The sequence below is a fragment of the Spermophilus citellus genome, assembly GCF_964194105.1.
Source record: "Spermophilus citellus genome assembly, chromosome: 1".
NCBI lineage: Eukaryota > Metazoa > Chordata > Mammalia > Rodentia > Sciuridae > Spermophilus > Spermophilus citellus.
Window position 1 is genome coordinate 157,848,372 of NC_138182.1, and position 16,483 is coordinate 157,864,854.

At 39.2% G+C, this 16,483-nt stretch overlaps 1 protein-coding gene across 2 annotated transcripts in view; it reads left to right on the top strand.

Moving 5' to 3' along the window:
• FAF2 (Fas associated factor family member 2) overlaps positions 1-15,140 on the top strand; it is a 62,324-nt gene extending 47,184 nt beyond the window's left edge. The window contains exons 5-11 of one of the 2 annotated variants that reach the window (XM_081307288.1): positions 2,246-2,384; positions 4,031-4,116; positions 4,214-4,305; positions 6,116-6,293; positions 7,492-7,663; positions 8,191-8,334; positions 14,321-15,140. In XM_081307288.1, coding sequence (XP_081163414.1) covers positions 2,246-2,384; positions 4,031-4,116; positions 4,214-4,305; positions 6,116-6,293; positions 7,492-7,663; positions 8,191-8,334; positions 14,321-14,503 — 994 coding nt within the window. In that variant the 3' untranslated portion in view covers positions 14,504-15,140. The remainder of the gene's footprint in view (positions 1-2,245; positions 2,385-4,030; positions 4,117-4,213; positions 4,306-6,115; positions 6,294-7,491; positions 7,664-8,190; positions 8,335-14,320) is intronic. The other variant, XM_081307289.1, reaches the window with a different exon arrangement.
• Positions 15,141-16,483: the final 1,343 nt, after the last annotated feature.

Consider the following 16,483-nt stretch of genomic DNA (forward strand, 5'->3'; position numbering starts at 1 on the left):
AGTTAGTCTCGTCTGTTTGCAAGAATCAATCTGCCTACATTTATTGGTCACCCCTTTCTCCCTCCACCATGTTTGTCACTTCTACATTTCCTAGTTAATCCCCACATCCTTTACTTTCTAACCACCATTATCTCCTAACTTCACACTCCTTGGAACTTTTATCCTAAACTGCTTCTCCATCTGACTACTCATAATCTCAACAAATTCTCTTGTCTGAGGTCACCTACTTTGCCCTGGATTCCTCCTACGATAGTGGCATCTCTCTAGACACTCTGTCATGTACATTTCCCTCTACCCTGACAATCTCTAGGATGCTGACACTGGATCCCTTTTGCATATACACTCACTTGCTTCATAACTTCACCTTCTAGCTTCCTTCATGTTACAATCAAAGAGCTCATGTTGGAGGCTACAGAGGGTCCAAGGTTAGGAAATGCTGAGTGGAGCCTGACTTTCAGATTTGGTGTATCTGTCTAGAGCCACACCTAAGCTATATGGGAAACGAACATGTTTTGGATATTCAGTCCAGTAGGTGGAGCTAGAAATGTGACCTGTGCCTTGCATACAGTATAACCTTTACCTTCCTCCAAATATGGGGTTGGCTTTGCTCTGCTCTAAGGAGCAGAAGCTGGAAGTGATGGGCTAGAAGTTAGGACCTAGCAGCTACAGAAATTTAAGGATCAGATAATACCTTGGCCTCTTGGTGTTTTATGAGACTGTCTGCTTAATGGCTTCCTTGCTTTAGCAAAGTTCTTAATGGCCATTAATTACCTGCTTGGTACTTTTTCATCCTTGTAGGAATGGGCACATTTAAAACCTTTAAAATCATAATGAAGACTCTGTCCTAAATTGTGTTGGCTGTAGGAATGTGTTGTGATGAGAAATAAAAAAGTTAAAATCTTTATCCATTTCTCAAATTTTGAATGCTTAAAAAGATAACCCTAAAGTATTTCAGAGAAAGTAGACAATATCAATTTTATGCAACATTTCTAATGACTCTCTTACATACACAACTTATTACATTTTGTGTTTCTTATTTTCTGTGGAATGTTTGTGTCAATGAATTTGGTTTGATTATTCAGAAAAATATCTAGTGTAATTATATACACATGGGGGATTTGTTGAGGGGTGAAGGAATTGGCTTAGAATTTGATAAAGAAATTGTCATAGTTTAGTCACCTTTTCTGTGCTGAAAGTTCAAGTAAATGACTATTGTTTGCTTTCTTTGGGAAAATATGCATGGCATGCGTTACTAATTTTAATGCAGCTGTATCATCCAGGCAACTTGTTTATGTTGTGTAGCACATTGGCCCCTGCCCCATTGCCTTCTATGGAAGCTTGAAGCATAAAGAAATGGTGCTATACAAATAGAATGGGCTCTTTAGGAATAGATGTGTGTTACCATCAGGTAATGCATCCTTAACTTTACAGTAGCTACCCATACTATAAATCTCTCAGTATATCGTGGATTATTTTAAAAAATCTTCCTTCATGGACATATCAACCATAAATTATCAAGCCAAATTTACTTGCCCCTTTGAAGAACAAGTAAATCACAAAAAGTTCAGGATTGAAGTCTCAGTCCATAATTTGAATTGCTTTGGAATTTGAACAAAAATCCAAAATACCAGGAGAACAGAAACAAGAGAGAGGGGCAAATAGGACAAATAGAAAGAGGTGTCTGTTCTAGATTAGCACTGTCTAGTAGAACTTTCTGTGATGATGGAATCATTCTATCTCTGCACTGTTCAGTATGGAAGCTACTGACCACATGGCTGTTAAGCACTTGAAATGTGGCATGTCTGACTGAGGCATTGAATTTTTAATTGTTTTGACTTAATAACATTTAAATTTAGGATAGCCATAGTGGCTAATGGTCAGTGCTACTCTATTAAACAGTGTCTGGAGCATGGCCTGACCCCTAGTCTTTTTTTACCATAGTATCTTCCTTTTCCACCCCTTCTGGTTCTCAATTTTTCTGCAGAAAGCACTCCAGTCATTTGTTTAGGCCAATGTTGGTATTTATAATCCTAGTAGTTTGCATTCTTCTTGAACAGGCCATGGAACAACACTTGCAGCTTTATGGCTTTTGAGCCAGATTCTACTCCCAGGTTTGATGATCCACTTAGACCATTCACCTCCCTTTGCTGCCATGCCTCTGTTGTAGGAAACTGTACAAACCGGCCCACTCCATATGCACTACAGTAACCTGGATTCATGTGATTATTTATTCCTTCTTTCCCAGGTTTGCTCTTCGTTTTATACGGCCTGACCCTCGCAGCCGGGTCACTGACCCCGTTGGGGACATTGTTTCATTTATGCACTCTTTTGAAGAGAAATATGGGAGGGCACACCCTGTCTTCTACCAGGGAACGTACAGCCAGGTCAGTGCCACAAACCATGTAGATGCCAACTTACTGATATAATTCTGTCCTCAAAGGAAAGCATAGCCCAGCACTGATCATGTCTTTTACTCTAAAATCTTAAATAGCTCTTCACTGCTTACAGGGAAAGAAAACAAAAAACAAAAAAAAAAAAAAAAAACTGTACCTTTTAGCTGGGCCCTCTTTGATCTAATTCCAATGTTCTTTTGAGGTCTTTTTGCATAACTTATTTTCCTATATTCTACGTTCCGGCCAAACCCTTCCCTCAACACACACTATACTTTCCTACCTCTGTGCCTTTGCTTTTGCTATTCCCTCCACATGGAATGCCTTCCTCACATTTTGGCTAATTGAAATCTTGCCCATCTTCAACCAGCTCATGTCATTCCCCTTTCTAACCATTCTAATTATTGTGTTCTGTTCTGCTCTACCTTGTAGTCTAAAATATTAATTTCTCCTTTTGTTCTCCCTCTGCCCTTTTAAAATTTATAGTATTTTCCACTTCCTCCTTATAATTATTTGAGTTCATGTCTTATATCCTTTACCAGACTGTACATGGCTTGAATGCAAAGGCTAAATCTTTTTTGACCCCTTACAGAATTGAATAAAGTTATAAGTCTTAGATTCAGGATAGCTCATCTCATTTATCCTAAGCCACATAGACCTCTGACTATCACCTCCAAGGGGAGGAAAACTTTGGAGTTCTCTGCATGTTAGGCATTTGTCTAGTTGGTCAGAGAAATTAAGACTGTGGATATTGGCAAAAGGGTAGTTTTATTCTGCAGCCTTTAGAATTCCTGAATCTATCTAGAGAAAGAGAAAACTGCTTCTCCTTGCTTCTGCTTTGATTTTTCCCACATCTGCTTTTTCTCACAGTTATTCACCTTGCTGGCTGCTACCACTGCAGCCAATCAGCAGCAAGCATCTACTAATGGCATTAAGGCCCTGTGCTGAATGCTGGAGACACAGGGATGAAAAAGATGGGCACCTCTCATGTACCCTCTTTGCTGTGATCCTAGGGGTAGACCACCATTGGCCATTCAGAAAATAATTAAAGTAAATGGTGCTCAGAAGTAAACACATGCAAAAGTATAAACAAGACTCTTGGACACTAGCCTTAACTTTGAGAATCTTTTAAATCCTGTGCTCCTTAGAATGACTTTGGGTCCCATAATCCTTCATTCCTGCTTGTTATGTGGCCTATGATCAGGGTCATCTTCGCAGGTTTTTTGTTTTTTTTTTCCCCAAGGATGTTATTTATAGCTGTGAAGTGACAGGTCTCACCTCCCTTTTCACCTGGTCAGATTCTCCTGTTTTTTCTTTAGACTGTGGAACAGCTGGCTTTTCTGTGATTTGTAGGGAACCTTTGTATGTCAGCTTGTCTACTTTCATGTGCTTGATACAATTTAAATCCTAACAACTCTAAAACCTTTTTATTAAAACTTATTAGTATGGACTTTTTATGGGGAGAAAAATACCAGGGATGCAAAGGTAGGAGCCCAGGATCTTTTTAGGTTTCTTGCTCACATTTTTTCCTTATTTTTCTTTTTTTCATATGTTTGTAGTGTATATGTTAGGACCCTTAGCCTCAGTAAAAGATCAGGGCACTGTTTTTATAATAATTAGTGATCTTCTTTTTCTTATAGGCACTTAATGATGCCAAGCGGGAGCTTCGCTTTCTTTTGGTTTATCTTCATGGAGATGACCACCAGGACTCTGATGAGTTCTGTCGGTAAGTTAATTAATTGTTTTCTTTCTCTTTTCTGACCTTTCTGCTGACAGTTTATAGTCAACAAGTTGTTCTTACTTCTTTTCATCCTTTTCCATAGCAATACTCTCTGTGCACCTGAAGTTATTTCACTAATAAATACGAGAATGCTGTTCTGGGCATGTTCTACAAACAAGCCTGAGGGATATAGGGGTAAGTTGTGTTTCTTTTGCCTTATTGAGCTTATTGGGGTATCTTTGCCAAGGTCTTGAAAGACACACCATGTCATTTGTAACATGACTGTTCTGTGGTAGACACTGTACTAGATGTGGTTTTTATATTATGTTATTTAATCTTCTTAGCAATCATGAGAGGATTGTATTACTTCTACTTTGTGGCTTAGGAAACGGTCTCAGAGAGTTTAAGCCACAGGCTTGAGATCACATAGTTAATAAGTTTTGGAGCAAGATCAGGTCTGACAGACTTTCATTCTTTACAGTTAACCATTGCCAGAGACTTTTATTTTTAAAAATGAGCCTTAGCTATCAATTTGCACTTTAATCTCAATGGTATTTTTATTGAAGATTTATTCTCCTCATCAGCAATTTTAACAGAGCTTCTTGCATAGTGAGTTAGCTGTTTGAGTACCCTGAGTGCTGATATGGACTTAGGAAGCTCAGGTCTTTGCTGACAGTAACTCTTAATTGGAGATAAATATTTTTAGAAGTCATTAGAAGATATGAAGACATCCAGTGAAGAAAAAGGCATTGTTCTGTAGCTCCTTGTCTCCAGCAGCCCTGAGTGTGTGATAGCATGTCAGGCATTATGCTGATCTTAAGAACCAAAGATGCAGCAGGTGTTTTCTTTGCATCCTGGAATCTGAATCTTTTTACTCCCTAATTATGTCTTAAACATCTGATATGTTCCTGCAGCATACATTTTGCCATTCTAACATGGCTTTGTGAGGCTGGTAGTGGAGATGAAGAGAAGAAACTAAGGACACTTTTTATAGAGATTTATAAAATCCCTTCTTATAAGGAAAATGGAACTCCATTATGGTCAAATTTTGGTTATTTGGAGACCATCTTTCTTTCTCCTTTGGAGCAGAACAGGTAGCCTTTTTAGACCAAAGGAAAGTAATAAGGAAGGAAATTAAGCAAGAAAAAGAAAAGATAGAAGATGATGTTGAGAATCATCGCCAGTAGCATCAGGCTAGGTGAGACTTGTAAACTTGTCCCCTTTTAGGCTTGACCCCTAGGGTGAACTATGCTAAACAGTACAAAGATTTTTTTATAGATCCTTTTCCTATCATTAGGAAGATATTGTCTTTGAAGTCTGCAATATACTAACTACACCCCTGGAAAGCCTGTCCTATTCTAATTAAGCACCTAGGTGTGGGGATTCAAAAATATAACAAAGAGAGCTGGGCGAGGTGGCATAAACCTATAATCCCAGCAGCTCAGAGGCTGAGGCAGGAGGATCACAAGTTCAAAGCCAGCCTCAGCAAAAGTGAGGCCCTAAGCAACTCAGTGAGACCCTGTCTCAAAATACAAAAATAGGGCTGGGGATGTGGCTCAGTGGTCAACTACCCCAGAATTCCATCCTGGTAACCTCCCACCCCCCCACACCCCTAAAGAGAAAAGATTAAGAATCTAGGAAGGGAGCTGGGCACGGTTGTGATCCCCGTGCCTTGGGAGGCTGAGGCAGGAGGACCTCAAATTCAAAACCAGCCTCAGCAAAAGTGAGGTGCTAATCAACTCAGTGAGATCCTGTCTCTAAATACAAAATAATAGGGCCGGGGATGTGGCTCAGTAGTTAAGTGCCCCTGAGTTCAATCCCTGATATTAAAAAACAAACAAACAAAAAATGTCTAGGAAGGGAAAAGAGAAGCAGAGATGAATGTTATTTCCCATTTATCTCAACTGGGATTAAAGCAGTTTTCTCTCTCCCTTTATGGAAAATTTGAGAGGTGATTTGTTTTATCCCCAAGTTCTCCCCTTAATCTCTTGGATGTTTCTATCAGTCTCACAGGCTTTACGAGAGAATACCTATCCATTCCTGGCCATGATTATGTTGAAGGATCGGAGAATGACTGTGGTGGGACGGTTAGAGGGCCTCATTCAACCCGATGACCTCATTAACCAGCTAACATTTATTATGGATGCAAACCAGACATACCTGGTGTCAGAACGCTTAGAAAGGTATGAGAGACTTTCTGAAAGGAAGAGATCAGTTTGTGTATCTGGAGGACTGACCTGGGACTCCACAAACCCTTTTTCCCTTCTCTTAAGCAATTTTAATAGTGCTCCCTAATTGGGGTCAAGATGTTTGCATGTTTTGACCTGAATTACTCTACATCATTTCATCTGTTCTTAGAGGTATAAATCAAAATATAGGGCTTTATCCTCAGGAATGAGTATTGTGAGCCGGGCATGGTGGTACTTACTTGTAATCCCAGCAATTCAGGAGGCTGAGGCAGGATTGCAAGTTTGAGGCCAGCCTGGGCAACTTAGACCCTGATAAAATAAAAATATTAAAAAAAAAAAAGAAATTCTCTCTCTCTCTCTCTCTCTCTCTCTCTCTCTCTCTCTCTCTCTCTCTCCCTCCCTCCCTCCCTCCCTCTCTCTCCCTCTCCTCTCTCACTCTCTCACTCTCTAAAAAAAAAAAAGAAAAGTGCTGGGAATGTAGTTCAGTGGTACTGTGTCCCTGGATACAGTCCCCAGTACTGGAAGGAAAAAAAAAGGGAAGAAAGTATAAAACAAGAATGTGTATTTATTCAACCATTTTGATTGGCTAAATATTTGTGCTATGTGAAAAAATAGGATATACACCAAATTGTTATGATATTTTATGTTTTTAGTGGAATTCATTTTTGGTCATGGGGGTGGTGTGATAGTGGTTGTTATGTGGTTAGTAGAATTCTGAATAATGTTTCCACCTTTTTCAAATCTTTTATGATGTATGTATGAGCCAAGTGCTATGTATACAATAGTGCAGTAATTTAGAAGGGTATTTATAAAATACAGTATTGATGATTATTTCAAAATAATAATAATAATAATGTTATGATAAAGGATAAGCTTTTATTTTAAAAGTTAAAAATTGAGAGGGAAGCTTATAATTTCTTTTCCTGCTAACTTATACTGAGGAAAGAGATGGCTCTTTCAGATTCTGCCATTCTCTGCTTTTAAAATCCTTCAGAGGATCAACATTTTCACCCTGTTTCAAATTTTCAACATAAAAATTCACAGAGGTCTGGGGATATGACTCAGTACTGCATGAAACTCTGGGTTTAATCCTGAATGCCACACACAAAAAGAGGGGCGAGGAGGGGGGAATGTAAACACAGAGCTATGTGAAATTGCTGTTTTCCTTTTTATACTTTTGATCTGTTCATAGGGAAGAAAGGAACCAGACCCAGGTGCTGAGACAACAGCAGGATGAGGCCTATTTGGCCTCTCTCAGGGCTGACCAGGAGAAAGAAAGGAAGAAAAGGGAGGAACGGGAGCGGAAGCGGCGGAAGGAGGAGGAGGTGCAACAGCAGAAGCTGGCAGAAGAGAGAAGGCGACAGGTGATGGAGCATGCCTCTGTTCTCTGTGATTCCCAAACTACTGAGATTGCTTAAGTGTGAAAGGAACCTGGTGTTGACACACACCAGCAATTCCAGCTACTTGGGAAGCTGAGGCAGAAGGATCTTAAGTTCAAGGCCAGCCTGGAGAACTTAGAGAAATTAAAAAAAAAAAAAAGGTGGAAAAAATGTGAAAAAGAAAACATGAAAGGAAAAATTATGTGGTAATTATGGGTGATTTATAATTTTTTGACCTTATTCATTCTTAGTACTAGTGTAAGCTGATAACACATTTCAGTAATGTACTTGTTATAGCCAGGGTCTTTTAGCCATTACCCTTTTCCTCAAATAGTCTAATACCTGAACATGGTCAGTAAATAACATATGTGATGCAATAGTTGTTTCTTGTCTCTTGCCAGGGGTTTTTCTGAGAGTAATTAGTTATTAGTTTTTCTTCTGAGCGCATAATAAACCTACATGATCCTGTTTCTGTAGTTGAGCTATATTCACCTTTGCTTTTGTCTCTACAGAACTTACAGGAGGAAAAGGAAAGGAAGTTGGAGTGCCTGCCTCCTGAGCCTTCCCCAGATGACCCTGAAAGTGTCAAGATAATTTTCAAATTACCCAATGATTCTCGAGTAGAGAGACGATTCCACTTTTCACAGTCTCTAACAGTAAGCATCACTTAAGTGGGTTGAAGTGTTTCTGACATCTGGGCCATAGGTCTAGAAGCTTTTATAGCCTTAATTCCTTATTTGTTTTTGTTCTATTTTGTTTTGTTTGTTTCTGTACTTTGCAGTGCTGGGGATTGAACCCAGGGCTTTGTGCATGCTAGGCAAGCACTCTACCATTGAGCCTCTACATAACCTTCTGAGAGTGTTATTAGTATATCTTCAGCTCTGATGAACAGGGAAAGAAACAAGAGAAGGGGTGTGACATCAGAAAACACCAGGAAGATTTCTTCTTTTCTGGCTATCAGCTCAAAGCACTTTTTTTTTTTTTTATCTTTAAAAATCAAACCCAGTGTCTCACGCTTTCGAGACAAGCATTCTACCACTGAGCTACAACCCCAGCCTGAGCTCAAAGCTTTTTTTTTTTAAAGGTTTTCTTTCATTATAATGTTTGAACTCTGCTAAACAAAAAAAAAAAAAAAAGAAGGCCATGTTCTTCCATGTCTTTGAGGTTCTTCCAGGTTCTCTTTCAGTATTGACTTCAGAACTCCTGGTTGTTTAGAGAAAGCTTTGTCTTTAGTGACCTAAGAATCACTGAATTACATATCTGAATATAAGTAGTTCAGGTGCCTTTATCTCTCCCTTTATGCCCTTCTTATCATATAAGAAGCCCCACTTCCTGAGGCTCCTTATTTCTTTGAATCCATATTTGTTATTGTTATTTCCTTAGGTAAGTAGTTAAAAGAGAACCAAACTGTCATATTACCAGAGTTACTAGATATATTTCTTTAGTTGCGATACATATCTAGCCTAAATTCCTTCATTGGTTAAATTGGTATAGTAATATTACTAAGTTGCTTGCTCAAGTTACATGTTTACGTGGACATGTGGATTTTAGCTTGTATTACTAAGTTTCACAGTTTGTACATCTGAGCTCTATGGAATTTCTAGCCGCAAAGCTCAGATAAAACTGTATATAAAAAACCACAATTTACTCTTTTAGAGAAAAAAGATCTATTAAAACTGTGGTACATGGGCTGTGCTTTTGTAGCTCAGTGGTAGAGCACTTGCCTAACATATGTGAGGCACTGGGTTCAATCCTCAGCATCACATAAAAGTAAATAAATAAAATAAAGATATTGTGTCTGTATACAACTAAAATTATTATTATTTTTTAAATTGTGGAATGTGGGCTGGGGATATAGCTCAGTTGGTAGAGTGCTTGCCTCGCATGCACAAGGTCCTGGGTTCAATCTCCAGCACTCCCCACCCCCACACCCCAAAAAATTGTGGAACAGAATAAGAATAGGCCTGTGATTAAAGGGGAACCAATTATTTCTTTTTTCCATATTTTTTTTATTGCTGCATTATAGTTGTACATAGTGGTGGAATTTGTTGTTACATATTCATACATGCACATAATATAATTTGGCCAATATCAGTCTTCAGTATTTCCTTTGGGAGCTCTTTTCAACTAAAGACTTATAAATAGGTTTCTCCCTAAAAGATGTTTCTTAAAAAAGACCACCCTGCTAGGCCTGGTGTGCACATCTGTAATCCCTGTGACTCAGGAGGCTGAGTAAAGCCGGAGAATCATAGGTTTGAAGCCAGCCTCAGCAACTTAGCAAAGCCCTAAGCAGTTAATATTGAGATTCTGTCCCCAAATAAAAAAATAATAGGATATAATTTAGTGGTAAAACATCCTGGGTTCAATCCTCAGTACCAAAAAGAAAAAGAACATCATAACCAGCTGAGGCTGAAAGAAATGTTTGATTTTAAATTGGGCTTGCAGAGGGAGAAAGAAAGTATAAAGGAGGAGAAGTGCAGTGCTGATTCTGGCCTGGAATTTAACATTCACAGACATAACAACATATAACCAGATAATGATTTAGAGTGTTTCAGTGCTCTTTAGATCTTGTGTCATTTTCTTATCAGCTCGGATCTCCACATATAATATCAGGGAATGACACATTTGCACATGATGCTCAGCTCTTGATAGTGGTAAAATGCTAAAATGAAAAAGGATAAAATCTCTAAATTCCATGAGTGGGCAGAAAAGTGGCATCTGGCTTTCTCTTAAATGTGTATAAAAGAGATCCAGTTTATATTCAGCCACACACTCATCTTTCTGTCCATTATAAACTAAAAGGGACATAATGTGGTGACATGTTTATTGGTGGTGTCAGCTCTTTTCATTGGTAAGTGAAAACATGCCAGTTTTATAAGAATATTGGATAGTCTCAAGCAATAATTGATATACAAAGTATTATTTCAGGGTTGGGGATGTGGCTCACTGGTAGAGCATTCGCTTAGCATGCATGGGGCCCTGGGTTCCGTCCCCAGCACCAGGAAAAATATATATATATTATTTTACCCTTAGATGAAACCTGTTTGGGGTTTATACCAAGAATACTTGATGTAAATCTAACTGATGCATCTTAAGAAAATGGGAGGGGCTGGGAATGTGGCTCAAGCGGTAGCACGCTCGCCTGGCATGCGTGCGGCCCGAGTTCGATCCTCAGCACCACATACAAACAAAGATGTTGTATCCGCCGAAAATTAAAGATTAAAAAAAAAAGAAGAAAAGAAAATGAGAGTTAGTATTAATGGAGATTGCAAAGAATCAGAAAATGCTTGAAGTTGATGGACTAAAATATGACAAGTTTATAAAGTCATTAGATAAGGGATAAATAGATTTAATCCATAAATTCTAAAAATGTAGCTTCTTAAAATTCTCTGAAGAATTGAAGACAAAGGAGAGAAAGACTGCTTCATGCAGAAGGGAATAAGCCAAGAAAATTCATTGTTCTGAGAGGTAGAACAAAAAGAAAATATATTCTTTTTTTTTAAAGAGAGGGAGAGAGAGAAAGAGAGAGAGAGAATTTTTAATATTTATTTTTTAGTTATCGACGGACACAACATCTTTGTTTGTATGTGGTGCTGAGAATCGAACCCAGGCCGCACGCATGCCAGGCGAGCGCGCTACCGCTTGAGCCACATCCCCAGGCCCTATTCTTTTTTTTTTTTTTTTTTTAATATTTATTTTTTAGTTGTAGTTGGACACAACACCTTTGTTTCACTTGTTTATTTTTATTTTTTTTAAGAGAGAGAGAGAATTTTAATATTAATTTTTTTTTAGTTATCGGCAGACACAACATCTTTGTTTGTATGTGGTGCTAAGGATTGAACCCGGGCCGCACTCATGCCAGGCAAGCGCGCTACCACTTGAGCCACATCCCCAGCCCCCACTTGTTTATTTTGGTATGCGGTGCTGAAGATCGACCCCAGGGTCTTGCAAGTGCAAGGCGAGTGCTCTACTGCTGAGCCACAACCCCAGCCCCGCCTGGAGAAAATATATTCTTACAAAACAAAAGGAAGGATAATTTGAATGGTGTGTTCCTCATTTTGAGGGTTGACCTGAAACAAAGTAACGCAATTCACAACACAGAGTCTTTGATAGAAATAGAAGCATGATGGAGACAACCTGTTCTTATTGTGGGCATTAAGAGATAGGGAGAAATAACCATGGCCTATATACAAGCATATTGTTCACACTTTAAGTTTTAGCAGTCTGAGTTCTGCTAATTGCCCACTTTGCACTAAATGTTTACCTGTAGCTTCTCAGAGCCAGAACAGGGTGAGGAATCCCTTCCCACAGAGGGAAGTCCATGTAAGAGTGTCACATTTCCCCCAGGGCCTTACACATGCTAGGCAGATGCTACACCGTTGAGCTATATCCCCAGCCCTTTTACTTTTCTTTTTTAAGTCTTTTTTTTTTTTTAATATTTTATAGTTGTCAGTGGATTTTTTTATTTGATTAATTCATTTATATGCAGTGCCAAGGATCAAACCCAGGGCCTCACATATGCCATTGAGCCACAACTTCAGCCCCCCAGCCCTTTTTAAATTTTATTCTTATTTATTTATTTATTTGTGGGCACAGTACCTTTTATTTATTTTATGTGGTGCTTAGGATCAAATCCAGTGCCTCACATGTGCTAGGCAAACACTCTACCACTTAGCCACAACCCCAGCCCAAATGTCAAATCTTGATCAGGTTAAAGAGTGTGTTTACATGAATGGCAACTCAAATCTGAGTCCAGATAGCTCAGGTTGGTGTCTAAAAATCTGAACATAGTAAGAATATACATAGAAAGTCATAGATTTACAGATTTAAAGTTTTGGTTTTATACACACATGTACTAGATGTGGGAGTTTGTATATATGTTTATCCATACATACATAGGCATATTCTCCATAGTGAGTGCCTAGAAACAGCACCTCCCATTCAAAATGAGCATACTCAGCACCAAGATCTTGGCGTTTGAATACCATTGTCCATTAAGAAAACAGGGCTGGAGATGACATTCTGTTGTAGAGCACTTGCCTAGCATGCATGAGGTCCTGGACTCACTCAATCTCTAGCACCACAAAGAAGAACTAGATCTCTCTGGAGGACATGCCTGATTCCAGGACTTGGACAAGGAATATAAAAGATTATCCTAGAACATCTTGACCCTGCAAGCAAGGAATTGTTCAGAAATTGATGACATGTTAGACACTGAAGGCAGCCATTCATGGTGACTGTATCTGGAGTAGTTTGAACATTAAAATAATGATTGTAACATTATAACCTATTGAGTAAAATAGGAAAACAGAAATTTGTATTGCTACAAATAAATGTAAATGTTTAAGGAACAGAATATCTTCATAGTTTCAGAGTGTTTGATAGAAATAGAAATATATCCTATCCCCAAAATATATCCTAACTGAAGAAAAAGCATAACTTCAGTGGAGAGACCTGGCAGACACCAACTGAAACAGATAATCAAAATGAACATCATAGATAATGAAACAAATTAAAAATGTGTTCCAATCGAATAGGGTACATTGAATAGAGTGTAGCATCATTTCTGAAATACTCCTATCAAGGATGCACAACCTGAATTTGATTATAAATAAATATCAGACAAACTAAAAGACATTCTGAAAAATATTTGACCATACTTTATATACAAATTGAATGATTTCTTCTGAACTAAAGGAGATTTAAGAGTCATGACAAATGTAACAGTTCTAAACTAGATCATTTTTGCTAGAAAAGACAATTGGCAAAACTTAAGTGGGGCCCAAATAATGTAATATAGTCCAACCCTCCCTATCTGTGAGTTTTGCATCTATGGATTCAAACAACACAGATCAAAAATGTAATGTCATTATTTATTCTCTAAACAATACAGAAGATAAACAACATATAGCATTTACATTGTTAGATACGATAAGCAATCCAAAAATGAGTTAAGGTTATTCATTTTATATAAGGGACTTGAGCATCTGGGGATTTTGGTATCCACAATGGGGTCCTGGAACCAATCTCCCATGAATACTGAGGGATATATTGTATTATGGTAATAATTTGTCAATTAGATTTCCTGATTTTTTTTTATACCTTTATTCTATTTGTCTATATTTATGTGGTGCCGGGGATCAAACTCGGTGCCTCATGCATGCTAGGCAAGCACTGTGCCCACTGAGCCACAACCTTGGCCCCTAGATTTCCTGATTTTGAAGGCAGTATTGTCATCATGTAGAATGTTGTCCTGTTTGTAAAACATACATACCTTCAAGAATTTTGGGGTGATGAGACATCAGGTTGGCAGCTCACTCAGACCTGGTTCAAAGAAAAAAAAAATTCTATATCCTACACATCCAGATTTTTTGTAACTTTGTGATTATTTTAAAGTGTTTTTTTTTTTTTTAACAGATGAATCAATTCAGAGTAGGACTAATATTGATCTTGGGTGATTTCTTTTTAAAGGACTACCCCACATATTTGTTCTGGTAAATGGGAACACCTGAAAATTCCAGTGTAATATGACTGCTTCATGTCCCATAATCATCTTAGGAAGAGTTGGGTGACATTTGACTTTATAGTGGTGCATGCATCTCTTTTTCTCACTATCATTCTTTTTCTATATGACTTCTGCAGGTAATCCACGACTTCTTATTCTCCTTGAAGGAAAGCCCTGAAAAGTTTCAGATTGAAGCCAATTTTCCCAGGCGGGTACTGCCCTGTGTTCCTTCAGATGAATGGCCCACCCCTCCTACACTGCAGGAGGCGGGACTCAGCCATACAGAAGTTCTCTTTGTTCAGGACCTAACAGACGAATGACACTTTTTCTTCCTCTCCCCCTCCTACCCTAATCCCTAAAAGAAATGGAGAAAACAAAAAAAGAGAGTAATTCATATTATTATTATTATAATACAATATTTTTTTTAAAAGACTGCTGCATCCTAAGGAAGGATCAGAAACCATGCTGCCTGCAAGAGTCACAACCTGTGTGTGTGCACGAGGTTAGCAGTGAACGTACCCACTTGGCAAACTCACCCATCCCTATGGCCTCCATACCATGCATCTTCCAAGTGAATGGAGACTCTTCACCTCCAACCCGTCCATTGTCCCAACTGGGGAAGGGGACATTCCCACTAGTTTCCATTCATTCTTGCTTTTATGGAAAATAAAAGTGAAAAACCTCTAACAACCAGCTACAGCAGCATCTCCTGAAGACTTGCTTCTTCCACCTCTGGAGAAGAGAGGGAAGAGAAAGCACAGAACAGAGATGTTCCTTGAACTGCCACAGTTTATGTATAACTTTGTTTCTCTTGCTTTGTAATGACCAAAGGATTGAGGCTGACATAGGTGTATTTCTTTTCCTTAACATTGTTTGATAAAGAACCAATTCTTAAACATGAGTTTATGCCCTGGGATCCTTTAGCCCATAATAGTGTAATAAAGGTGCCCCGGGCTGGTTTGTGCTTATTTCTGCTATTGCCCCTCTCATGTTCCCAGAGAGGTCCCATTTTGGTCCAGCTCTTGCCGTCCTTTCTTACCACCTAACCACCCCACTTGGAGGAATAGAGGAATCTGTAGCCCCACAAAGGCCATATATGTACAGATTACACCCATGTGTGTGGTGAACGTTCACCTTTACATACAACTGCAGCTTTGCCTTGGATCTGTACCAGGTGGTGGTGAAGGATCCGAACCAAAGGATAGCAGCTCTTCATTCCTCTTCTGACATTGCATGCTGCTTCTCCCAGCTTTTCTGAATTGCCAAGCGTGGTGCCTTCCCAAGCACTGACATGGCCTGCTGTGGAGCCAGCAGAACCACATGAGAGTGCCCTGCCTGTCAGTGGAAGTGTATTTTAAGTATGGAACCAGAGGAGAGGTCCTGAAGAGAAACAAGACTGGACTCCCAGCCTTTGTAAGCTGTTGAAAGGCACAGATCACTTTCTGATGTAGCTACCAGCTGGAGGCGGTCGTATCCTCTCCCTCTATTGCTGTATTGAAGTAATAGTTCCCCCCACCACCACCCCTGGATGTCTTGTCTGTGGTTGAGTTTATGATAATGGGTACATGGGTGCAGGCTTACACATGGAAGCCTTCAGAAGTCCTATGGTTGCTAGCATGCTGTGAAGGGCAGGGCTTCAGGTCAGGTTTAAAGTACGACTTGATAGATAGGTTCTAGTTTATCAACAGAGGAAGCCTTTGGAGACGACATATCTACCTAAGGACCACTTTCTTTACTAGTAGTAATAGGCTTACTGTTCTCTCAGCCCTCTGCAGGTTTGTTGAAGTAAACACCATGGGACTGAGGGAGGTACCTCATCCATAATACCTGGGTAGTGTGAGAATTCTCCAGTGACCTTGATACAGGAATCTAGAACACCATCTGTAGGGAAAGTAGTTCTGTTCCTACCTGCCTATCATCCTTCCACTTGGTTTCCTGCTGTCCCAGAGCCAGATGGGTGGAAAACTACCCCCTCACAAATTCTCAAAATGTGTCTGGAGTGGACATCAGATGAATGATGTTCTCCACTCAACCTTGGATGAAGTGTGCTCATTGACAACCATGCAAAGAGGAATTTCTCCACTCAGAGCCTCCCTCTCTGTTTGTAGTTCACAGCTGTTTCCCTGGCAGCACATGGGAGGGTGTGAAGGACCTTCATTAGGCTGGGTGTACAATGTAAGTATTTTGCCCACATCTCCTTGGGGAAGTTATTTTTTTCTCAGTCTCATTCTAAAATGTGCACTTTATGCCTCTTGCCTTTCTTTGATAACTGTTTAGTAAAGGAGGTCAGATGCCAGAAA